Source organism: Salvelinus alpinus, chromosome 13, assembly GCF_045679555.1.
Source record: "Salvelinus alpinus chromosome 13, SLU_Salpinus.1, whole genome shotgun sequence".
Classification (NCBI taxonomy): Eukaryota; Metazoa; Chordata; class Actinopteri; order Salmoniformes; family Salmonidae; genus Salvelinus; species Salvelinus alpinus.
In genome coordinates, this window is record NC_092098.1 from 32,182,237 (window position 1) to 32,202,873 (window position 20,637).

The following is a 20,637-nucleotide window of genomic DNA, read 5'->3' on the forward strand; positions in this document are numbered from 1 at the left end:
AAAGTGCTAACAGCTCCCCCTATTGACACCTCTATGATTCAGAGGGATTGGGTTAAATGCGGAAGACACATTTCGGTTGAATGCATTCAGTTGTGCAACTGAATAGGTATCCCCTTTCCCCTTATATTTTATTTACACTTTATTTATCCAGGACCCATTGAGGTGGATTTGTCTCCTCCAAGAGAACACTGGCCAAGACTCAATATGAAAGGTATTAATAATGCTCTGACACTAGGCTTGTTTCTACAAACAAGCCTTATTCAAACTGAATGCTGACGTTCACATTTCTGGCTTGCTTTGATAAACTAGCCTACTCCAGAAACATTTCTGTATGTATATGGCTCTGCTCTACTGGCAATGTCATCTTGTTCTGTTCTGTTCGTCTGTCTGTCTGTCTGTCCGTCCGTCCGTCCGTCTGTCTGTCTGTCTGTGAGACTCACCATCCTCTGCGTCGTACTCCCTGCCGGTCCAGTCTAGGCCCTTCATGCGCCACTCGGCCCGATACTTGAGGATGGCAACTCCGCCGCTGGCATCAGGCTCCTCAAACTCTACGACGGCTGTGCTGGAGAAAGGCTCCACGCGCTCGATGGCGGGCGCCGACGGCACATCTACACAACACCAAGGAAACATACAGGTTTAATCCTGTCCCTGGAGACCCACAGGATGTGTAGCCAATCAGGATCAAGGATTTCAAAGATTCAACCAATCATAAAGAGAAATGTGCCAGATTCATCCAATCATTGGGCCACATGTGAAGAGATCAGTCAATAACGGTTTCAAGGTGCTGGCAGTCCCATGTTACTACAGGTGACGGGAGCTACAGTACATGTGAAATGCTGTGCTAACTGCAATGGAATAATGCAAACGATATCTTCCAAATCCTTTTGGCAAGTCTCAGGCACTCAAGAACATGTTGGGATGATATTCTGAGAAGCACATGGTTTACTGACACAAGCTGCTTAAAAAACGAGCTTAAAAAACGAGCAAAAATAAATAAAGCATGGTTCTCCCATTGGTGCACTCACAAGCACAAATTGCCACTCTACTAAAAAAGGTGTTAAAGTGCATGCCACCACTGTGTTGCAGACGACAAAAAAAACACTTGGCCAACTACCCATGACATCTGCACTGCTTTATAGTCCGCCAAAATAGCAGCCCTCAATTTGCACTTAACGCCAATATGTCTGAAAACTCCCTGGAAATTATACCCATTATGTTTTTATCACAATGGCACTTCACCTTTACAACTGAAAAGTAACTAATCTTGAAGCTAAAAACAGTAAGTCAACCTCCAGATGTGATGTATGAAACTAACAGAGAAGAATACTTGAGGTTTCTAAAGTAAAACCAAGACCAAACTTCACGGTGGGCCTCCGCTGAACTGTTCCAGAAATGGTTGAGACTGCTTGAGGTGTGGTAACGACACTGGGCGGCTGTACTATATGCATTGGATTTTCCTTCCATTTAAATGAAAATACAAACTTCTATTGCTATCTTGGTTCAGCTATATAGTTTCATAATGAATTCACAATCAATTAAACAATAACGAATACATATGAATCTGAATATATCTTGGTGAAATCTTTGTGTACAGTATATTACAGAGTAAGCCCTGTTTACTGACCTGCTTGGATGAGGAGGAACTCCTTGGACTCTGTTCCAATTAAGTTGGTGGCTGTGCAGTTGTAGCTTCCAAAGTCATTCTGGGAATCTGGGGTGACCTAGAAGAATAAATAAGACGTCTGCATCAACTGTTACGCCCTGACCATAGAGAGCCTTGTTATTCTCTATTTTGGATAGGTCGGGGTGTGACTAGGGGGGGTGTTCTAATCTAGGTTGTGTATTTCTATGTTGGCCTGGTATGGTTCCCAATCAGAGGCAGCTGTTTTTCGTTGTCTCTGATTGGGGATCATATTTAGGCATCCATTTCCCCACTGTGTTTTGTGGGATCTTGTTTTTGAGTTGTTGCCTGTGAGCACTCCAGAACGTCACGTTTCGTTTGCACTTTATTGTTTTTGTGCGTTTCATGGAATAAACATGTGGAACCCATATCGCGCTGCGCTTTGGTCCGAGTATGCTTACGACGATCGTGACAGAAGATCCCACCACAACAGGACCAAGCAGCGTGCCCAGGAGGAGAAGGTATCCTGGGCTTGGGAGGAGATCAAGGAGGAGAAGATATCCTGGACTTGGGAGGAGATCTTGGCAGGAGACGAAAAGCCTTCCTTGGCGGCAGACGCAAGGAGAGAAGGGAGAGGAGAAATTGGAGGAGAGTGAATGTAGAGAGTCAGAGACCGTCAGTGAGTTGATGGAGAAATTGGAGGAGAGAGAAATGAGAGAGTTGTTGTGTTGGTGTATGATGCACGACATTCGCCCTAAGGAGCGTGTTATCTGTTTGATGCCACCTGAGTCAGCTCTCCGTACTCGTCCTGAGGAGTGTGCTAGCAGTCTGGTAAAAACTGTGCCGGCTCCACGCACCAGGTCTCCAGTACGCCTTCACAGCCCAGTGCGTCCTGTGCCAGCTCTCCGCACTCGCCGTGCGAAGTGTGTCATCGTTCCGGTACAATTTGTGCCGGCTCTACGCACCAGGTCTCCAGTGCGCCTCCACAGCCCAGTACGTCCTGTGCCTGCTCCCCGCACTCGCCCTGAAGTGCGTGTCACCAGCCCGGTGCCACCTGTACCGGCTCCACACACTAGGCCTTCAGTGTGCATCCCCAGTCCAGAGCTTCCGGCGACGGTCCCTAGTCCAGAGCTTCCGCCGACGGTTCACAGTCCAGAGCTTCCGGCGATGTTTCACAGTCCAGAACCTCCTGCGACGGTCCACAGTCCGAAACCTTCTGCGACGGTGCACAGTCCGGAACCTCCTGCGACGGTGCACAGTCCAGAACCTCCCGCGACGTTCCACAGTCTGGAACCTCCAGCGACGGTCCACGGTCCGGAACCTCCAGTGACGGTCAACGGTCCGGAACCTCCAGCGACGGTCCACGGTCTGGAACCTCCAGCGATGGTCAACGGTCCGGAACCTCCAGCTCCATGGCCGGAGCCTTCCCCTGCGCCGATGCCCAGTCCAAGCACGGCGTCCAGTCCAGCTCCAAGGCCAGAGTTTTCTTCTGCGCCGGTGCCCAGTCCAGGCACGGCGTCCAGTCCCGCTCCATGGCAGGAGCCTTCCCCTGCGCCGGTGCCCAGTCCAGGCACGGCGTCCAGTCCCGCTCCATGGCAGGAGCCTTCCTCTGCGCCGGTACCCAGTCCAGGCACGGCGTCCAGTCTCGCTCCAAGGCCGGAGCCTTCCTCTGTGTCGGGGCCCAGTCCGGGCACGGCGTCCAGTCCAGCTCCAAGGCCAGAGCCTTCCTCTGCGCCGATGTCCAGGCACGGCGGCCAACTCAGCTCCATGGCCGGAGCCTTCCTCGGCGCCGGTACCCAGTCCAGGCACGGCGTCCAGTCTCGCTCCAAGGCCGGAGCCTTCCTCGGCGCCGGTGCCCAGTCCGGGTGCGGCGTCCAACCCAGCTCCATGGCCGGACCCGTGGTCTGGGCGGGGGCAGAGACCCGCACCGGAGCTGCCACCGACATTAGTCACCCCCCCTACCCTCCCCAGTTGGATTCAGGTTTTGCGGCCGGAGTCCGCACCTTTGGGAGGGGGGTACTGTCACGTCCTGACCATAGAGAGCCGTGTTATTCTCTATTTTGGTTAGGTTGTGGTGTGACTAGGGGGGTGTTCTAATCTAGGTTGTGTATTTCTATGTTGGCCTGGTATGGTTCCCAATCAGAGGCAGCTGTTTTTCGTTGTCTCTGATTGGGGATCATATTTAGGCAGCCATTTCCCCACTGTGTTTTGTGGGATCTTGTTTTTGTGTTGTTGCCTGTGAGCACTCCAGAACGTCACGTTTAGTTTGTTCTTTATTGTTTTTGTGCGTTTCATGGAATAAACATGTGGAACACATATCGCGCTGCGCTTTGGTCCGAGTATGCTTTACGACGATCGTGACATCAACAACATCTTTATCCTTCAGTGATCTGACGTACCCCAGACGATAGCGGTGCCTTTTGTTCCCCACCACTGGCACACGTCTTGCTCAATAATTATCAAGTGGTGGGGGCGGTTGGACCCTCCGGTGGCACCATTAACCAAGCATCTTAGTGTAAATGTACCAGCGGCTCATACAGGCCTCTTTGTGCCACAGAGTGTTCTGGGTTCAGGGGACTCGGGGCATGAAACTCACTTTTGAATGGGAAGTCTCACTGCCCGAGATTCAGCACAGCAGGTCATGCATGCTGACTGTGTCTACCCAGGTCCTGGGAACAGACTCAAGGGTTGTTTCCCATATGGCACCCTAATCCCATTATAGTGCACTACTTAGACCAGGGCCCATAGGGTCAAAAGTAGTGCACTATAGGGAATAGGGCGCCATTTGGGATGCAGACAGTATGTTCTATGTTCTGCTTGAGTTACCCAGTTTGAGCTTGCGTTTTAACATCTGGAAATTGTATAACCCAAAACGTAGTTGTCAATCCCAGGAGGAATGTAACTACCGAGGTTACGTCCTTTAGAAAGGCACTTAAACCATCTTAGCCCTATTGTACCATACCTCGAGGTAGCTAACGGCTGGTGTGTTGTAGATCTTGACGTTGGTGGTGTTCGCGCTAGGCAGCTGCTGACCATCTCTGAACCACACCACCGAGGCCCCCGGATGGGCCAGAACCTCACAGCTGATGTTGGCTGCGTTCCTTTCCCAGGTGTAGACCGTCACTGAGCCCTGGATCTTAGGAGCATCTGCAACGGCACAGGGGGGGGGGGGGGATCACCAGAAGGTCAACACACAGACTTCTGTTTATAAACATACTGCAACAGCAACCTGTCCACCACAGACATAAAGTCTATAAATATCTGAAACACTATACTGAATAAATACTAGAATACTATATTACTAGTACTCAGGGTGTTTTTTATTGTTTATATCTGGAAATGTCTCCCACAGTACCTAGGTTTAAGCACTATACTAAAAACATTTTACATTAAAAAAGTTGCACATTCTGTTTTTTGTTTTTTCTATGAGGACATAAGGCTGTATACATCATATCGTGAGCATAATAACTTTGTGCTACACCATGAAATACAATCACAGTAGCTGCTGTGGTTAGTTGCATTCAAGGAAAAAGTGTTGAGCCAGCAACTCAGTGAAAAAATAACGCTAGATAAGACAGAGGCTGAATCTTCATTCGTCACCTCTACATGATACATACATTTCTTTTATTATGCAATTTGTGCACCAATGTGAATAGTAAAGCTACCGTGTAAGAAATACTTTTTATTTGTTGGTGTATATGTTTCTTTGCTTTGCCTTTAAAGTCACATGGCAAGCATAGATCAACCAGTGGTCAGTAAAACACTTTCACTTATTGCCACTCTATCCAGTCTATTTAACCGATTCACTACAGTTGCTATAGACCTATCACAATTTATTGATCTAGCACACACCCCTCAAGTGTTTTAGTCAAGCATGTTTTATATTGTAAGAAAGTAACCCTGGGATTCACTGGCCCCACATAAACTGTGTAAAATATTGTACATCTCTCTAATATGTCCCTGATACTAAGGTCTCCCATGACACTGCTAGGCCTTGGTTCAAGTTCCAACCCTGGGTACTTTATGCCATTGCTGTCCCCAGCTGTTGGGATTGATGGACATCGCTAAATCGTCCGATTCTCCATCCCGCTCCCCCTATTAGGCCTTGCTCCCTTTCCGCAATCTCAACCCACTCTCTGAGTCTGTGACAAGCCTGTGCCCACGACCCTGCCATTCAATTACTCTAGACTGGCCCAGCTAAATGGATTTCTCAAAATAAACCCTGCTTATCGAGAGGAGCTAAAACAATCATTGTTTTAATAAGATATTCATGCCAAACAGACTGACGTGCACCGAAAGAGCCAAGGCCAAACAGAAAATACATTAACACTTTCCTATCAGCACATGGGTAGCACAAACAAAGATCGCACACCACAGATAATGGGAATTGAGTGTCTCAATTGTCTCAATCCTCCTATGTGTAGATACTGTCCTGATTGAACAATCTGGTTGAGTTTAATCTTGGAGGGAGAGAGCTCTGCTCAAGACAAAGCACCTTTTATTTTCACTAATTACTGTGCAACACTGAACTAACAACCTGATTATCCACTAGCCAGACTCCGGCTAAACGCTAGTCCTCACAATCCTATCAATTGTTTATTGTGATGCTATCTGGTTTTCGGAGGAGATTGCCTGTGTTTGGGGGAAAGGGAATTTAATCCAATTAGACGTTCATTATTGGGCACATACTGTATTTTTTTCTCTCTCTTCCTTCTCCATATTCATGGAACGTTTGAATGTGCAAAAATTAGATTAAGCATGATTTGGCTCTCACTTGTCTGTGCACAGCTCTGTGTTATGTACCGTTAGCAGGCTGTGACTGTAATCTGATGCGTCTGGAACTCATTAAGATTGAAATTTACTAGCCCATATTCCGTTTGTAAGCCAGAAAATTCAATTCAATCTTTGGCAAGCCTACAAAGCTGTCCTTACAGAGTTCTAGATACTGTGAACAATCCATTAAAATCTACTGCCACAGCAGAAAGGAAAAATCAAAGCGTCAAAGGTCATGGGTCCATGGCTTCTGGTGTAAAGTGTGTCAAATTCAAGAGTAGGTGTCTTTTGATAACTTCTGATCTAGCTAGAATTTCTTGGACTATCACTCTCCATGACAATCTCATCGATAAAGTAAAAAATTGTTATTTGCAAATGGTGGTGAGGATTCAGGAAACTTTTGAAGATACTGGTAAAAAATGGTATTAGTGAAAACGGATGTGAGGTGTGATGTGAAAAGTTAATAGAGACAGATAGGTGTCTTACAGCGCACTTCCAGGTACATGGTCTGCTGGTCCTGGCCAATGGAGTTGCGGGCAGTGCAGAGGTACTGGCCAGCATCGGTGAACTGGACGTACTTCAGGGTTAGAGAGGACACCCGTGCGTGACTACGCACCATTACGTTCCCATCAAGACTCTATGAGGAAGAAAAGAGAAGAACCACAATGAACACTTTGACCATTTCATGTTTTTGGATTACTTGACCACTCAAGGTGCAACCTTCTTTCTTCGGTTTTAAAATGTATTTTTTTCTGTGCACCTGCCGGAATTTGGACAGAATTTCATTTTCCTAGATTTGTCTTTTTCTACACAATTCCTGAACAAAATACTGCCAAATAAAGATGGCAAACACCCACCGGATGTTTTTAGATATTATCTGGGCTGCTTTGCAGGAGGTCGCGGGAAAACCAAACACATCAATAATGGAGCAAATCAATGCAGCAGGTTTTCTAAAAGCATGTCTGAAAAAAAATCCAACAGCTATACTTCCAGCTTACTTTGGGCTACACACAGCTTCACACCAATGAGCAGAAATACATCTATTTGTTAAGGTACTAACACTCTTTGACTATTTTCTAAACAGCATTCCACACATTTCAGCTTTTGCTTTATTTGAATAATAGATTCAGAATTGATACGTGAGGCCATCCCTATTGTGTTATCTTCTCTGTGTGTAGTGAGAATGGCTGTGCAGCACTGTAAAAACAGCTGGCTGAGGATCTGAAGAGTGCCCTACAACCTTTTCAAAGGGCAGCATTAATCTTGTGTTAAGGGAATTTTAGAGCAAGCATCTGCTCCTGTGTCTTATGAGCCTGAATATAAATAATGCAACACATCTAAGTGCAAAAACTGTTTTCATTTATTCTATGATAAAGAGCTAATTTCATTGACAAAATCAAAATGGTACTGAAACTCAATATGGCATTTAATGGGAAGATTGACTAATGAATGGCACACACTGATATCATGGAAAACATGAAAGTTAATTGACCTGTTTTAACCGTTGAGAAGTCTCTTCCATGACACATTTTAATAGATGTATTAGTCATGCCAGCTGAAACCCTATTAGATAAGCTGTCAAAAGATGTAAGATGTTCATCATGCTCGTACTGTCAGTAGTAGACTTAAACGCATTAAACTAAGTCACGCCATCTTGCAAATGTTTCATGGCAAGCAGGACGCCAGTATCAAAATAGGTGTGGTGACCCTAACAAATGAGTAAAGGGTGCATCATAACTTATCTGGAAAGTCTATGCATCTCACAGTATCACTAAATCAATAGCACTGACATGTACATCATCAATCTACATCAATATAATTATTGGTTCAGTTGTGGAGAATAGTCAGCAAATGATCTTCAGGTCAATGTTTCTGAGACAGAACTTGTTTATTACTGTATGTATGTCATCATGTAACACCCTTTGGGAGGTCTTCTTAAGTCCACAAATGACTTGTTCAATGGCCAGAGGGGATTTGGTCTGTATCGCACATTTGGGGCTTTGCAATTCAATCTATTCGGTAAGTCGATTTAAGGTGGGATGGCTTAGTCATGATCCAAAGACATTGAGTGCTTTAAATTATAGACAGGCTTTTTGGAGCGTGGATCCCATCCCGTTTATGCCTCACGCTCCATAACCTGTTAGTATGCAGGGCTGTCTACATAGCAGCTTCCTCGCCAAGTAATTGGCGGTAAGCTACACATGCAGGGCCTTTCTCATTACATGTGTTCCGAGGCGGGGGAGGAAATGTAATATATATGCAGTGTGCACATTGCTTTATATTGTGAGGGTCGGTCGCACGCTAGCAAAGCTGAGGCACGATTCATGTCACACCTTCCCCTCGTGTAGATCTTCTTGTGTTGTCACATATCAAGAGAAACAGGAGAGAGAGAGTGAGGGAGCTTTGCAAAAGGGAGGCTTTGCAGCGTGGTCCCATAATACAATTCTGTGTCTGTGGCTCTTATCTCCTCTAATAAAAAGCGCAGAAGCATCATTCTGCCAACCCCTTTTCTCATTCTAATAAAAGTTCAAGGAAAATAGGATGGCTGGCTGAGCCCAGGAACAAGAGTGAAAAACCCAGCTCGATGTCCGAGCCTTCAGAAACGGTCGTGCCTGCTGGGGACGGATGTCTCGATTCTCTCTCAAAAGGTGTCGTCTGAAGGAGGCCAGACTAGAGTGTGCTATGGACGCCGTGACACACTTACAGTGGGGTTTTGCTAAACTGACCAACTGACCCGTCGTATTGAGGGTGAACCCAGGAAAGCATGGATAAATCCTCTACCCATGTCAGTAATTGACACTACAATCGTACACAAGGCAAATGTTGACTCAAACAATAGTGAAAAGATCAGAGCAGCTTATTCGAAATATCAAAAGCAAAGACATGGTATAACATTATGTGGAATGCAAACTGCTTTTCCTACAAACTATGCATCTATAATACCAGGGACTAAGACAGGTGGAACACTACTGGGCATCTGAAAAGAAGGATTTAGCAACACTAGTTATCTACTGAAGCTACGCTAAAATTAGCTAAGATGGGAGGGCCAAAATACACTACATAACCAAAAGTATGTGGACACCTGCTCATCTAAAATCTCATTCCAAAATCTTGGGCATTAATATGGAGTTTGTCCCCCCTTTGCAGCTATAACGGCCTCCACTCTTCTGGGAAGGCTTTCCACTAACATTTCTGAGGGGACTTGCTTCCATTCAGCATTAGTGAGGTTGGGCACTGATGTTGGGCGATTAGGCCTGGCTCGCAGTAGGCGTTCCAAATCATCTCAAAGGTGTTCGAGGGGGTTGAGGTCAGGGCTCTGTGCAGGCGAGTCAAAATCTTCGACAAACCATTTCTGTATGGACTTCGCTTTGTGCATGGGGGCATTGTCATGCTGAAACAGGAAAAGACCCTACCCCAAACTGTTGCCACAAAGTTGGAAGCACATAATCGTCTAGAATGTCATTGTATGCTGGAGCGTTAAGATTTCCCTTCACTGGAACTTAGGGGCCTAGCCCGAACCATCAAAAACAGCCCCAGACCATTATTCCTCCTCCACCAAACTTTACAGTTGGCACTATGCATTGCAGCAGGTAGCGTTCTCCTGGCATACGCCAAAACCAGATTTGTCCGTTGGACTGTCAGATGGTGAAGTGTGATTCATCACTCCAGAGAATGCGTTTCCACTGCTCCAGAGTCCAATGGTGGCGAGCTTTACTCCACTCCAGCCGACGCTTGGCATTCCGCATGGTGATCTCAGGCTTGTGTGCGTGCGGCTGCTCGGCCATTGACACCCATTTCATGAAGCTCCTGACAAACAGGTCTTGTGTTGACATTACTTCCAGAGGGAGTTTGGAACTCGGGAGTGAGTGTTGCAACCGAGGACAGATGATTTTTTACACGCTACGCGCTTCAGCACTCGGTAGTCCCGTTCTGTGAGCTCGTGGGGCCTACCACTTTGCGGCTGTGCCGCTGTTGCTCGTAGACATTTCCACTTCACAATAATAGCACTTACAGTTGACCGGGGCAGCTCTAGCAGGGCAGACATTTGACGAACTGACTTGTTGGAAAGGTGGCATCCGATGATGGTTCCACGTTGAAATTCACTGAGTTCTTCAGTACGGGCCATTCTACTGCCAATGTTTGTCTATGGAGATTGCATGGCTGTATGCTTGATTTTATACATCTGTCAGCAACAGGTGCAGCTGAAATAGCCGAATCCACACATTTGAAGGGGTGTCCACCTACTTTTGTATATATAGTGTATCAAATTATTTGAATTCTGAATTATCAACATCTCAGTTATGAAGATACAGTATGGCTGTGGGCGATTATCTAGGCTACATGGCACAAGTCCATCTTCCTGAACTGATACTCAAAACCTAAAAACTGACGATTGGGTTTTCTGATGTGAAATCATGGTTGGATGCCAGAGTAAAGATCAACTGAGACCTGAATTAATAATGAAAATGTATAGATTCAAGAAGCTATGTTTTCCAATGAATGGAACTTCAGAGTATTTTTTTTTTGTACATGCAGTGGGATTCATTAATAACGGCTTGCAAGATGATAACTGGGAGTTTTCATCTGTAGTTAAAACTCTGGGAAACTTATTTTCCCCAATCCACACCATCCATATGTCACTGAATCATTCATTATAAACACAGCACACATGTTGATGAATATTCATACGCTGAACCAAACAAAATCAACAGTTATGCCTAATGTGACAGAGACATTGAGATTGTTGAGTAAATGCCTCGCATATTTACCACAAATGCATAAGCATTTCTTGAATTTTTCTTATATTATTTATTTTTCTTTCTTTCTAACAAGCAGCGGAGTAGACAATATTAAGGTGCATCTCTATTTTAGGGTTTTCTTGTGCAGTCTACACCATGGCTGGTTAGTGTTTTCAAAAGGCTCAGCTAGATTGGCTTGACTTGGTCCACGGCAGAGCAGAGAGTGATGGCTAATGGAGGTTTTTCAATGTTGCCTGGCTAGCCCCAGTCCCTAAACAGGACTCGCAGTCATTGGGACGAGCCTGACAGTTATCACACCATGAATGGGAATGAAAACAGCTTCAAGGAAGTAGACCTGGAGCGTCTGTGGCTTTGGGGGAACTGTCGACACCTTCCTAATAAGTGGTTATGAAATCAACGATATGAGAGGAATGAATGCAAAATGAGGAGGGACTGAACTTGAGGGCAAGTTGCAAATTAGCAATCAGAACATCTAATGAAAAATGGACGTTCAAAAGGAAGCGTCTCATTTTATACTCCCGAATTCGACTTCATTAGTCTGGAATCGTATTTGTGGTAGATTTTGGAGAGTTTGAGAAAAGCCAAAAAAGCCAACACTGATGCTCTGCAGTGAACAGGGTTTATCTAGATGCAGTGTGAAGCACTGGATCTGGATTCTGGCTACGTGTTCAGTAGCCATACCTCGAACATCTCAGGCCGAGTCCAAGAAGCCTGGAGAGGACAAACACACAGGGAACAACACACAAAACAGCGGGGGAAAAGCCTTTAAAAATTAACCCTCATACACAAAGCTCAAGACATGCATTGCATTGAAATGCACATGTTAGTTGCTGCTGATACAGGCTGTATTTTACCTGTAGTAGTCCAGTGAAATTAGCTCATGTTCAAAACAAAGATGCATGGGGTTTAATGAGAAAATACATGTTAAAGAAGCGTTACTCAAACATGGCCGTGTCCGAAATCTGTCTTGCCTATGACTTACTAAAACTACACACTCTGTACTAATTATTTTACATGCTATTTAGAATGTACTGTTTAGTACAATTGTATGCAGTAAGCAACAAATATCAACATACTAGACTCACCCAAACTGAGGTGGCGCCATCTAATGCACAACTGTGTTGTTTTCCCGCCATTCATTCATTTTGGTACTGCGTGTCTGGTACAGTTGTGGGTATGAAAAGATAATTCTCTACCTCAAAAGTATGCATCGAAATTATACTAAATGAAAGCTGAAAAGCCATTTAAAGCATGCATAACATTCTATAAAACAATATATTTTTTCACACTCAAAATGCCTTCAATTTAGAATGCAAGTCTAGGTATTCGGACATGGCCATTTAAACATTTATTTTAGCTGAATAAGCCCTCACCTCCACTGATGACTTATCTATATTTTGTTTTAAAATTGCCCTCAAACAATTTGACTTTTATTACTTTAACAAGTCATTTTTAGTTTTCCATGTTATTATCTCATCACAAGCAATAACAAAAACAACAGCATCATCATCAACAACCAAAGGACACACACTGGATGCGCAGTTTCAAGGCTGGAATAGGGAATTTGTGATATTCCGTGACGAAAGGTGTCAAACCAACAGCATTCTGACAAGGCTGTTCTTTCTTGATTATTACCTTTAGGTTTTAACATTAATACTAATTAACGTCACATATTTAAAGAACCCCTTATGTTAACTTTTCTTCCAAAAATAATTTGTTATACAACCCCTGATGTTTGCTGTATTGAAAGATTGTACAAAAACATTATTTCTTGCCAGGTGGTTTTCATGCAGTCCGTTTTAGTTTGAGATACATTAGGAATCAATAGATGAATTCTTTGGTGGAACGTGTCATGATGAATATGCATGCGCAATCTCATAGATTTGATCCACAACTCTGATAAATCAAAAGGGACATGAATGGAAGATGGAGAGAGCTAGGAAGGAACTGGTTCAATGACAGATGACGGAATGACAAAGAACCAATGGAATCTTTGACAGCTTTTATCACAGGAACAGCAGGTTTTTCCCATTACAAAGGGCGGTAAATAAAATCCTCGGTGACACCCAGAAAAAAGAGGCAGACAGATACAGAGTGAAAGGGAGGAGATAGACACTGGGGTTAGTGAGCAGTGACGAAGCAATGTTATCCAGGTGGATCGTTCGTGTTAGTGGAGGACGGTGTTATAAGTTTTAGACAAGACTGTCATGTATGCACTGTTGACTTGGACTGGTTCCATTGATTGCCACTGATATATGACATTGGGAATTGTAAGTGGCTTGGGATTCTTAATTAAAGTGACTTCCTTTAAGGGAAGATGGTCCAGATACGACAGTACAATCTAGAATATCAATCAAGTGAAAATAAAACGTTAATAGTCAGTTCTATTATTATTACAAAATGTATTCAAAATCTGGTCAAATCATATGTGATAAATATAGCATGGTGGAGCATCTCCCGTGATCTCAAGCAAGGGATGGTTGTGTTGCCTTCTGACTTCCAGTTATCAATTTCCTCCTGCATGGTCATTGAGGGGAGTGTGAGCTGGGAGGTGTTTTGACACCTTCCTCCACATCATCTTGATGGCTCTGGGGTGAAGTTTCCCCTAGATACAGATCTAGGATCAGCTTCCCTTCCCCTCCCCTAATACTAAACGTAAACATTCATGGGGAAAATACAAAACTGACCAAAGATCAGAGTCTAGAGTAAACTTCATCATGATGTGCCTCCTGCACAGCCAGCCCGTTATAAAGCATTACCCGGCTACTTATTATGGAGTCAAGCATTACTTTTTAGTGAAGGAAATGCTGCAAGACATTCACACATCCTCTTTAAACGTCTAAGCTTCCAGCTACCAGCGCTGTCAAAGAAGCCAAGAGAGCCATCAGCATAAGAAAGCTTCAAGAATGTTATTTGAGCCTGGCAACCACTAGTCCCAGGTCAACTGAGGATAAATGCTAAGTTGGACATTTGCTATCTATTCTGTGTTTGTTGGAATAGCAATGGCTTGATGAACTCTATGGGCTTGTGAATGTCATACTGCATGCATATGCATTAACCTATGGTCCTGTGGATTGAATAGAGTATCAGTCGTGTGTTTAAAGCAACATCTCAGGTAGCGAGCCACCATAAAGGTAATTGAAGATTAACAGCAGTGGTTGGTGTTTTGAGTGACGCTTGTTCATTTCCTCTACAATTGTTAGCTTCTTTCATAATGGTTTGGGAACCATGTTTTAATAGGTGTCCAGTTCTGAGAAGACTTCTTAAAACATGGAGCATATACTGGTGATAAGAGAGGTGTGGAAACAACACAAACCACAACAGAGCTATAAGAGTGGAAGGGAGAAAGTGAGTGTCTGCAGGGGCTATAGGGCTAGGGGTCAATTAGAAATTTAGCATCTAATGTACGTTTCCTGCAGACAGTCCATCCCACTGAAGAGGATGCAGGGCGTCTTTCATGACAGGCCAAAATCTCAAAACCATCTCTGTTCAAGCCACTTCTCACACTACCACCACCAATAAAATAACGGTCTCCCTGAAAACATTTTATTTTAAATGTAACACTCTCTTCCTTCCTCCTCTAGTCGCTTTTGGTTTCAACTTTTGTTCTTGTTGTTCACAGGGCCTCTTTCAGCACGCTCTCTTGTCATCTACTTTAAAATGGTTGGATTGTCCATCTAAACCAAAGTAGGGCAGCGTGACCCAGATGTAGAATGCTGAGATAACTTCGTCTCCCTGAGACTACACACAAGAGAGGCGACTAAGTGTGTTAAGGTACTGTATATTCAGGGCCTGGCAACTTAAAATATTAGTAGTTGATGCCACATTATACTAGGTATTGTGAATATACAGTCCCAGTCAAAAGTTTGGACACACCTACTCATTCCAGGGTTTGTTGTTATTTTTACTATTGTCTACATTGTAGAATAACAGTGAAGACATCAACACTATGAAATAACACATATGGAATAATGTAGTAAGCAAAAAAGTGTTAAACAAATCAAAATATATTTTAGATTTGAGAATCTTCAAAGTAGCCACCCTTTGCCTTGATGATAGTTTTGCACACTCTTGGCATTCTCTCAACCAGCTTCATGAGGTAGTCACCTGGAATGCATTTCAATTAACTGGTGTGCCTTGTTTAAAATTAATTTGTGGAATTTCTTTCCTTCTTAATGCATTTGAGCCAATCAGTTGTATTGTGACAAGGTAGGGGTGGTATACAGAAGATAAACCTATTTGGTAAAATACCAAGTCCATATTATGGCAAGACCAGCTCAAATAAGTAAAGGGAAACGACAGTCCATCATTACTTTAAGACATGAAGGTCAGTCAATGGGGAAAATTTCAATAACTTTGACATTTTCTTCAAGTGCAGTGCAAAAACCATCAAGCGCTATGATGAAACTGGCTCTCATGAGGACCGCCACTGCAAAGGAAGACAAAGAGTTACCTCTGCTGCAGAAGGCCAGCATCCCGGAGTCGCCTCTTTACAGTCGACGTTGAGACTGGTGTTTTGCGGGTACTATTTAATGAAGCTGCCAGTTGAGGACTTGTGAGGCGTTTGTTTCTCAAACTAGACACTCTAATGTACTTGTCCTCTTGCTCAGTTGTGCACCGGGGCCTCCCATTCCTCTTTCTATTCTGGTTAGGGCCAGTTTGTGCTGTTCTGTGAAGGGAGTAGTACACAACGTTGTACGAGATCTTCAGTTTCTGGGCAATTTCTCGCATGGTATAGCCTTAATTTCTCAGAACAAGAATAGACTGTTGAGTTTCAGAAGAAAGTTATTTGTTTCTGGTCATTTTGAACCTGTAATCGAACCCACAAATGCTGATGCTCCAGATACTCAACTAGTCTAAAGAAGGACAGTTTTATTACTACTTCAATCAGGACAGCAGTTTTCAGCTGTGCTAACATAATTGCAAAAGGGTTTTCTAAAGATCAATTAGCCTTTTCAAATGATAAACTTGGATTAGCTAACACAACCTGCCATTGGAACACAGGAGTGATGGTTGCTGATAATGGGCCTCGGTACGCCTATGTAGATATTCCATAAAAAATCTGCCGTTTCCAACTACAATAGTCATTTACAACATTAACAATGTCTACACTGTATTTCTGATCAATTTGATGTTATTTTAATGTACAAAAATTTGCTTTTCTTTCAAAAACAAGGACATTTCTAAGTGACCCCAAACTTTTGAACGGTAGTGTATCTAAATAAGGTTTTCGCTTTGTCATTATGTGGTATTGTGTGTAGATTGTGGAGGAAATTGTTTAATTCAATCAATTTTAAAATAAGGCTGTAACGTAACAAAGTGGGAAAAGTCAAGGGGTCTGAATACTTTCCAAAGGCTCTGTATATATGACTATATACATCACCAAAGATCTTGTTTATTCCAATAGCAAATGTGAATCAAATATTCTCTTTGCACTTTCTGATGTAAAGCAACGCACCACATTGTTGTCTCACAGAGAATTATTCATGCACTTTTGAAGTACTTTGGAAACTTTACCCCTCAGACTCATATCTTACGGTGTAAAAACACCATAAACAGTAAGATTCTCTGTGGAGAAACATGCTTTGAGATTCTGTACAAGAAGCAGAGAGCTAGTTTTGAAAGTTTTATTCCAGGGATAATTACTGACATACGGTGTAGTGAATAAAACAGGTCGCTTATAAATGAAAAGGTAATTATAAAGTGCTTATAATGTTTAAACAGCACTTGAACTAGAAGGAAACATTATCTCTCTCAACTGACTAATCCAGCAGACTTTTCTTACACAACTCACAATCAGAATCGAACACTAAAAGATGGGTTTAGAAAAGCCGACTACACCATCAGAATGCAGCAATAAGAGCACGAAAATAGGCTTGAAATTAGGTTCTTTGCCTTTACTCTAAATGCAGAACAGCGATAATGCCTTTGAATCTGACATCCTTGCACGATAGGAATATACACAGAGGTGAGCTATTCATATATACAGTAGATGGTGTGTAATATATCATATCATTCTGCTGAGAGCTCCTGTTCTCCTAAAAGGAGAACAGGAGCATAATGCTGGCGGTGACAGAGATGCATAACCGCATGTAGATACACACGCACAATCTGGAATCAAATCTGCCCTTTGAAGAAAATGCTAATGCTGCTCCGTGTCCTTAAGATAAAGCATAGTCTTAGTCACAAATTGTTTTAGAAATACCATGACTTGTCAAATGCATCGGGTGCCTATGTAAACGTCCACGTTTTTAAAGTAAAGAAACAAGGTACAAACTATACTAAACGGGACACACTGAACTAGGGATTGAGTGAGTGGATAAAATAAAATATATAAAAAATAAAACTTGACTCTGAGTCCATGTATAAAACCTATTTTTTTCCTTTATAAAATGCTTTCTGCTCCAATCATTCCAATGCACACATATGCCCCTTTCCGAAGTGCTAATAATTAGTAAGAATGCTGTTAGCAACACAAAGCGGAACTGCAGAGGTGCAAAGATACTAAAGTAATTACAGGGGAATTTGATAAGCCTCTATCCTAGTAAGAGAGATAGAGAGAGAGAAAAAGAGCAAAGCATAGGAAGAGTGTAAAGTGAGAGTGTAAAGTGAGAGTGTAAAGTGGGAAAAGCGTTTCTCACCATGGCTGAATATTGATAAGAGCTGTTAGCAGTTGTCGATAGATATTGCTTGATTGCGTTTGGATGAGAAAACATGAAATTATGCTTAACAACTGATGTGGAATTTCTAATTACATTTGTCTGGGTGAAATATGCTGAGAGATGCAGCTGCACAAATTGTTTTGAACCTGGGGTTCAGGGATCGCTGATGTTGCTGCATTTCTTTCATTGTTTGAGTAAAGCTACAGTATGACTTGGAACGGCTGGTTGTAAAGGGATATGAAAGCGTTCTAGTGGAGCGTCAGATAGGACCATGCCCTGAAACACATGCCTCCAAATGAACACTGGGTAGAGGATGAAAGAGGTGGGGGGAATTGAGTGTAATCTATGATTCACAGTGACCATGCAAACAGCATCATCAAAGTGTCGAACCCTAATAAGATCAGAAGTTAAGGGGGCAAAAAGTGACAGGGATTTTTTTAGCGGATGACAGGACTTGCATCTGCTCGATTCTATCAGGGTTTTATTTTTCATGTATATGGAGTTGCATTACCTGACCATCTGAATATCATACCTGGTAAATCCTGTTTAGAGGCTCCTTTAGAGGAAGAAACCATGCATGAAACCACCAGGACAGACTAGTACATGTCCACTGGCTATTACTGTTGGACTTGCTCAACGGGACTTTTGAAAGGCGTTTGGTATAATACCATGGATGAAATGGAGCTGTGCTTGCTTTTAAGTTTTTATATCAATATTCAGTTGGCAGTAGTTGGCACTCTGATTGACACATCCTGTCCACCACAGCTCGGGCCCCTGGTTCCATGCCCGTCCCTGGTCCCCAGACACCAGTACCTGCTCTCCCTCTGTGAAGAACCTCCGGCCAAAGCTCCAGGTGATGGTGGGGGTGGGGTCTCCAGAGGCCTCGCAGGTCAGGGTGATCTGCTCCTCCAGCTCTGATGCAGTCTGATTGTCCAGGTAGGTGATCTTGGGTTGCACTAGAGAAAAAGGAAAAAATACAATAAATTGATGGATGCCAATGGAATATACACTGAGTGTACAAAACATTAGGAACAACTGCTCTTTTCATGACATAGACAGACCAGGTGAATCCAGGTGAAAGCTATGAGCCCTTATTGATGTCACTGGTTAAGTCCACTTCAATCAGTGTAGTTGAAGGGGAGGAGACAGGTTAAATAATGATTTTTAAGCCTTGAGACAATTATGATATGGATTGTGTATGTGTACCATTCAAAGGGTAAATGGGCAATGTAAAAGATTTAAGTCAATTTGAACGGGGTATGGTAGTAGGTGCCAGGTGCACCAATTTGAGTGTGTCAAGAACAATAACGCTGCTGTGTTTTTCACGCTCAACAGTTTCCCATGTGTATCAAGAATGGTCCACCACTCAAAGGACATCCAGCCAACTTGATACAACTGTGGGAAGCATGGGAGTCAACATGGGCCAGCATCCCTGTGGAACGCCTTTGACACTTTGTAGAGTCCATGCCACTGCGAATTGAGGCTGTTCTGAGGGCAAAAGGGGGTGCAACTCAATATTAGGAAGGTGTTCCTAATGTTATGTGTATTGCTTGTATGCACATCGCTATAGTAAAACCAAGAAAAACATTTAAAAAGCACAAAAACGCGACGTTCTTTTACTGCAGTTAATGGGAATCATTTTACTCTTACCGAACACATTCAAGCTGACTTCCTCCTCCTTCTCCCCAGCCTTGTTCCGGGCGATGCATGTGTAATCTCCTTCATCCACTTTCTTGAGATCCTTTATTATCAGCTCCGAGCCGTCGTCATTCAAGCTGTATTTATCGTCCGATTCAAGGACAATGTTGTTACTGAGGGGGGAGAGGCAGAAACACAGAGTTCACATCACAGACTTTTGTCTCCACAACATGAAGCTAAAAATAGTCCTCTTCAGTCTGTGACTAAGATCGGTTTGGGGGCTTTATCTCAAAGTTGAGCAGTTGGTAAACAAAATGCTTGGCTCAGAACCGTAAGTCTTTGAAGCGTCGGACCAGATCTCCACGTCAGAAATCGTACACTACCTTTTTTTACTTCTTTCTCTGGCTCTGCACCGTAACTATATCATGGCTGTTTTACAAAGGGACTACATCCATAGGATGGTGATATGATGTCAAGTTAAGGAATTCTTTCGGCATCCTTGAATGAGCGCTCTTTGAACCACGACATGCCTGAGCTTTCCTTGAACTCTAAATCAGACGTGCATACACTGGGTTTGGACTGCAGTCCTTCATATGTATGATTGTAGGAGCTTAAATCCTGAAGAGTTCTCCAAGGGATACCAAATGACAGGCCTATCAACGGCCCATGAAATAAATTACAAATGGTGGGAGCTGTTGGTCCCCCTCCCGACACCCAACCCCACTTTTCTCCTTCCTCCTCCGGCGAGGCCAAGCCCTGATCGGATGTGTCTCCTCATCCTCCTATCCTTCTCATTCATTTAAACTCCAAGAGAAACTAGAGAAACACTACAGTAACTCTGTTAGAATTTTCCCCCCGCTATACTAGTTGTGTCAACAACAGCTATGCTGAGGATAGATCAAACAAGAGAGCTTTGGCCATCTTCAAGGAATTAGATAAATGGAATTCATACTGTTGACCCATTTCTTATTTTATTATGAGAATGCTTACCTTTTGTTTACAAAAAAAAACCACATTAACTTCGAGCTCCCCAACCAGCTGATACAAGCCACTTTGTTTACGCTCATGAAAGCGCTGCATCACTGCCTGGTACGGCAACTGCTCGGCCTCCGACCGCAAGGCAGTACAGAGGGTCGTGCGTACGGCCCAGTACATCCTGCCATCCAGGAGGTGTCAGAGGAAG

General features: G+C 43.5%; 1 protein-coding gene across 11 annotated transcripts in view; it reads right to left on the minus strand.

Annotated features, from left to right (window-relative positions):
• Window positions 1-20,637, minus strand: part of LOC139537568 (neural cell adhesion molecule 1-like) — a 325,232-nt gene that overhangs the window by 50,294 nt on the left and 254,301 nt on the right. For 6 of the 11 annotated variants that reach the window (XM_071339021.1, XM_071339025.1, XM_071339023.1 and 3 more), the window contains 7 exons: window positions 19,467-19,627; window positions 18,630-18,772; window positions 11,836-11,865; window positions 6,881-7,031; window positions 4,584-4,768; window positions 1,625-1,721; window positions 441-608 (listed from right to left, as the gene is read on the minus strand). In XM_071339021.1, the coding sequence (XP_071195122.1) occupies window positions 441-608; window positions 1,625-1,721; window positions 4,584-4,768; window positions 6,881-7,031; window positions 11,836-11,865; window positions 18,630-18,772; window positions 19,467-19,627 (935 nt within the window). The remainder of the gene's footprint in view (window positions 1-440; window positions 609-1,624; window positions 1,722-4,583; window positions 4,769-6,880; window positions 7,032-11,835; window positions 11,866-18,629; window positions 18,773-19,466; window positions 19,628-20,637) is intronic. The other 5 variants (XM_071339022.1, XM_071339024.1, XM_071339032.1 and 2 more) reach the window with 1 other exon arrangement.